At 42.8% G+C, this 3,917-nt stretch overlaps 1 protein-coding gene across 1 annotated transcript; it reads right to left on the reverse strand.

Annotated features, from left to right (window-relative positions):
• Nucleotides 1-1,290: 1,290 nt before the first annotated feature.
• On the reverse strand, nt 1,291-2,061 carry LOC129651486 (interferon tau-1). The gene has a single exon (XM_055580183.1). The coding sequence runs from the start codon at nt 1,876-1,878 to the stop codon at nt 1,291-1,293; it is 588 nt and encodes a 195-aa protein (XP_055436158.1). The 5' UTR covers nt 1,879-2,061.
• Nucleotides 2,062-3,917: the final 1,856 nt, after the last annotated feature.

Genomic DNA, 3,917 nt, shown 5'->3' on the forward strand with positions numbered 1-3,917 from the left:
TCAAAGACAGCATTTTGTAATTCGTTAAGCCAGCTTTCTGGAAGGAATTGGTATTTCTCTTGTGCCTTTGCCATGTAAATGATCTACCTGGGCTCTCTGGAACTAATCATCTCTGATTTTTAAGAGTAAGGAGAAAAAAGTGCTTTTAGGTAAAGTATAGATATAATTATGTTTAGGTAACGTCTATCTAAGAATGTTGCCCTGGATTTTGGTAACTTGAAACTAAGTTAAGAGAATTCATTGACTTTCTGTGCCATGTGCCTCGTTGTGTTGCACTGTTTGGGACCCCATGGGCTATAGCCCTCCAGGCTCCTCTGGCCATGGGGATTCTCCAGACAAGAATACTGGAGTGGGTTGCTTAACCCTCCTCGAAGGGATCTTGCCAACCCAGGTCTCTGGCATTACACGTATATTCTTTACCAACTGAACCACCAGGGAAGCCCAAGAATACTTGAATGGTTAGGTAGCCCATCCCTTCTAAAAGGGATCTTCCTGAACCAGGAATCGAACAGGGGTCTTCAGCTCTGCAGGCGCATTCTTTACTAGCTGAGCTACCAGGGAAGCCCTGCAGGCAGTTTAGAAAGATATATAATATTATTTGCCTTTCCAGCATCATTTGGACCTAAAGCTTCCTGTGTGAGGACATTCTTTTCCTTTACTTCTCTTTGCAGTCTTTAGTATAATTGATATAAAATACTACTGTTTTTATGTCCTCTTCTCTGTAAGACTGAGAGTTTCCATGCAGTAGGAACTACATTGGCTTTATTCACTTGTATTCCTTGTGACAATTACACCTTCTGTCACGTAGGTACTCAATGTATATGCATCATATGAATGGAATGAATGAATAAACAAATGTAACCACCCATTCTTTAATAAAGTTTTAAAATGGGGGCGTAGATTTTCACTTTTGAGTAAAGAAACTCATTTTCTTTTACTTAATAAATAGAACAAAGGACAAATTTAATATCACAAAATCATAAACATGTTTTAGAAATTTTAATAGATGTACAAATGAAATGTAACTTTACAAATTTCCTAATATTTTAAGTATGTTAGATGCAAGAAGGAATACATAAATCAGGAAAAGATAACATCAGGGGAGGCATCACTTAAGGACTCATGCCCCTACAGCTGAATATTTTATATCTACTTGCTTATTACTGCTGACAAAGTATCAGCTAAAGTAATTCAATGAATTCAGTGGCTGAAGCAGAAATCAGAGTCTTCTAAAATGAACCCAGGTGAGTGTACGAGGGTGATGTGGCATCTTAGTCGGCGAGAATCATCTCAAAGTGAGTTCAGATCTCCACCCATCTTTCTTAACCTTTTTTGCAAGGTGGTTGATGAAGAGAGGGCTCTCATCATCTCCACTCTGACGATTTCCCAGGCACAGTCGCTGTATTCGTTCTCTTTCAGGTAGACATGGATGCCCTGGAAGTACTTCTTCACGGTCAGAATGGGGCCCATCCTTCCCAGGTCAGAGTCTTTCTCTCCCGTCACTGGGCCCAGGCAGGCGTCCAGGTCCTCCAGCTGCTGTTGGAGTCCAATGTGGAGCTGCTCCAGGAGGGTGGTGTTCCAGGCAGCAGACGAGCGCTCTGTGTGGAAGAGGTTGAAGCACTGCTGGAGCATCTCGTGGAGCACAGAGATGGCCTGATCCTTCTGGAGCTGGTCGCCCTCCACCATCTCCTGGGGAAGACCAAAGTCTTTTCTGTCCTGCAGACAGGGATGAGGGGAGAGTCTGTTCATTCGGGCCAGGAGCCTGAGGTTCTCCCTGGCATCCAGCATGTGTCTCTGAGACAGGTAACAACCAAGAGATTCTGCCGGGCCATAGCTGACCAGCACCAGGGCCATCAGTAGAGAGAGCATGAAGGCCATGGGGAAGATGTGGCTGCTGCTGGGCTGGCTGAGATGGGGTCTGGGTGAACCTTCAGGTAGGTTCTCTGATGATGATCGTTCTAAGCAAGGCTTTTAAATAGGGAAGACGGTACTCATTATCTGAAAATTTCTCTCTCACTTCCTGTTTGTGTTTTCATTTAGATATTTTCTATTTGACCTAGGAAATGTAGCCAATCTAAACTCTTAATTTTTACAGTAGAAGTTTAATTTTCCCAATAAAATTTGGATTTGTCGATGTAAATGTATATCAATTAAATGAGAAACTAAATAAAGGCTGAAGTTATGTAAGTATGGAAAAACTTATAGATGTGTACATAGTTATTATGTACAAATTTAGGTATAATATATATAAACATTCCTTTTGTTTATCTTATGTCAGGAACATAATTTTCCGTTGATTCTTAACTGCATTTTTCCCTCCTTATCTTACACATAGGAATGCAGAATCACTCAGGCCATATTGATGTTTGTATTTTCTTTTCTGTCTCACAGAGGATAAGCTTGTAATTAAGGGTGAATGAACTATTCAGTTGTTTCTGTTCTTTTGAGAACATTCATTCAGTTTCCTGAGATTACATTTCACTGGGGCCACAAGATCCCGAGAGTGAAGTATTTCCCGCCATATCAGTAAACCAGGATGACACAGTCATCAAGAGTTTCCAGCCCTCCAGGGCACTCAGGGAGGGGGAATACACCTGTGGGCTCAGTTCAGTTCAGTCATTCAGTCGTGTCCCACTCTTTGTGACCCCATGAATTGCAGCACGCCAGGCCTCCCTGTCCATCACCAACTCCCAGAGTTCACCCAACCTCACGTGCATCAAGTCGGTGATGCCATCCAGCCATCTCATCCTCTGTCGTCCCCTTCTCCTCCTGCCCCCAATCCCTCCCAGCATCAGAGTCTTTTCCAATGAGTCAACTCTTCGCATGTGGTGGCCAAAGTATTGGAGTTTCAGCTTTAGCATCAGTCCTTCCAAAGAACACCCAAGACTGATCTCCTTTAGGATGGACTTGTTGGATCTCCTTGTAGTCCAAGAAACTCTCAAGAGTATTCTCCAACACCACAGTTCAAAAGCATCAATTCTTCGGCGCTCAGCTTTCTTCACAATCCAACACTCAAATCCATACACGGCCACTGGAAAAACCAGAGCCTTGACTAGATGGACCTTTGTTGGCAAAGTAATGTCTCTGCTTTTTAATATGCTATCTGGGTTGGTCATAACTTTCCTTCCAAGGAGTAAGCGTCTTTTAATTTCATGGCTGCAATCAACATCTGCAGTGACTTTGAAGCTCAAAAATATAAAGTCTGACACTGTGTCCCCATCTATTTGCCATGAAGTGATGGGACCAGATGCCATGATCTTCGTTTTCTGAATGTTGAGCTTTAAGCCAACGTTTTCACTCTCCTCTTCACTTTCATCAAGAGGCTTTTTAGTTCCTCTTCACTTTCTGCCATAAGGGTGGTGTCATCTGCATATCTGAGTTTATTGATATTTCTCCCAGGATTCTTGATTCCGGCTTGTGCTTCTTCCAGCCCAGCGTTTCTCATGCTGTACTCTGCCTATAAGATAAATAAGCAGGGTGACAATATACAGCCTTGATGCACTCCTTTTCCTATTTGGAACTAGTCTGTTGTTCCATGTCCAGTTCTAACTGTTGCTTCCTGACCTGCATATAGGTTTCTAAAGAGGCAGGTCAGGTGGTCTAGTATTCCCATCTCTTTCAGAATTTTCCAGAGTTTATTGTGATCCACACAGTCAAAGGCTTTGGCATAGGCAACAAAGCAGAAATAGATTGTTTTTCTGGAACTCTCTTCCTTTTTCCATGATGGGAATTTGATTGTTGGCCATTTGATCTCTGGTTCCTCTGCCAAATTGCAGCTACTCCCTAAGGTAAGCCCAAGGCAACTCAGGATGTGAAAAAAGTGCAAGATGCAAGAAAACGCAAGGAAAAATGCCCCAGGAGAGCTGAGATTCAGGAAAGGAATGTTTTCAGTGAGCCCAGACACTTGCCTCTTCCCA

This window comes from Bubalus kerabau, chromosome 4 (assembly GCF_029407905.1).
Source record: "Bubalus kerabau isolate K-KA32 ecotype Philippines breed swamp buffalo chromosome 4, PCC_UOA_SB_1v2, whole genome shotgun sequence".
NCBI lineage: Eukaryota > Metazoa > Chordata > Mammalia > Artiodactyla > Bovidae > Bubalus > Bubalus kerabau.

Excerpts from the sequence above, each read along its gene's own strand:
- LOC129651486 (XM_055580183.1), bottom strand. The coding sequence starts at position 1,878 with ATGGCCTTCATGCTCTCTCTACTGATGGCCCTGGTGCTGGTCAGCTAT.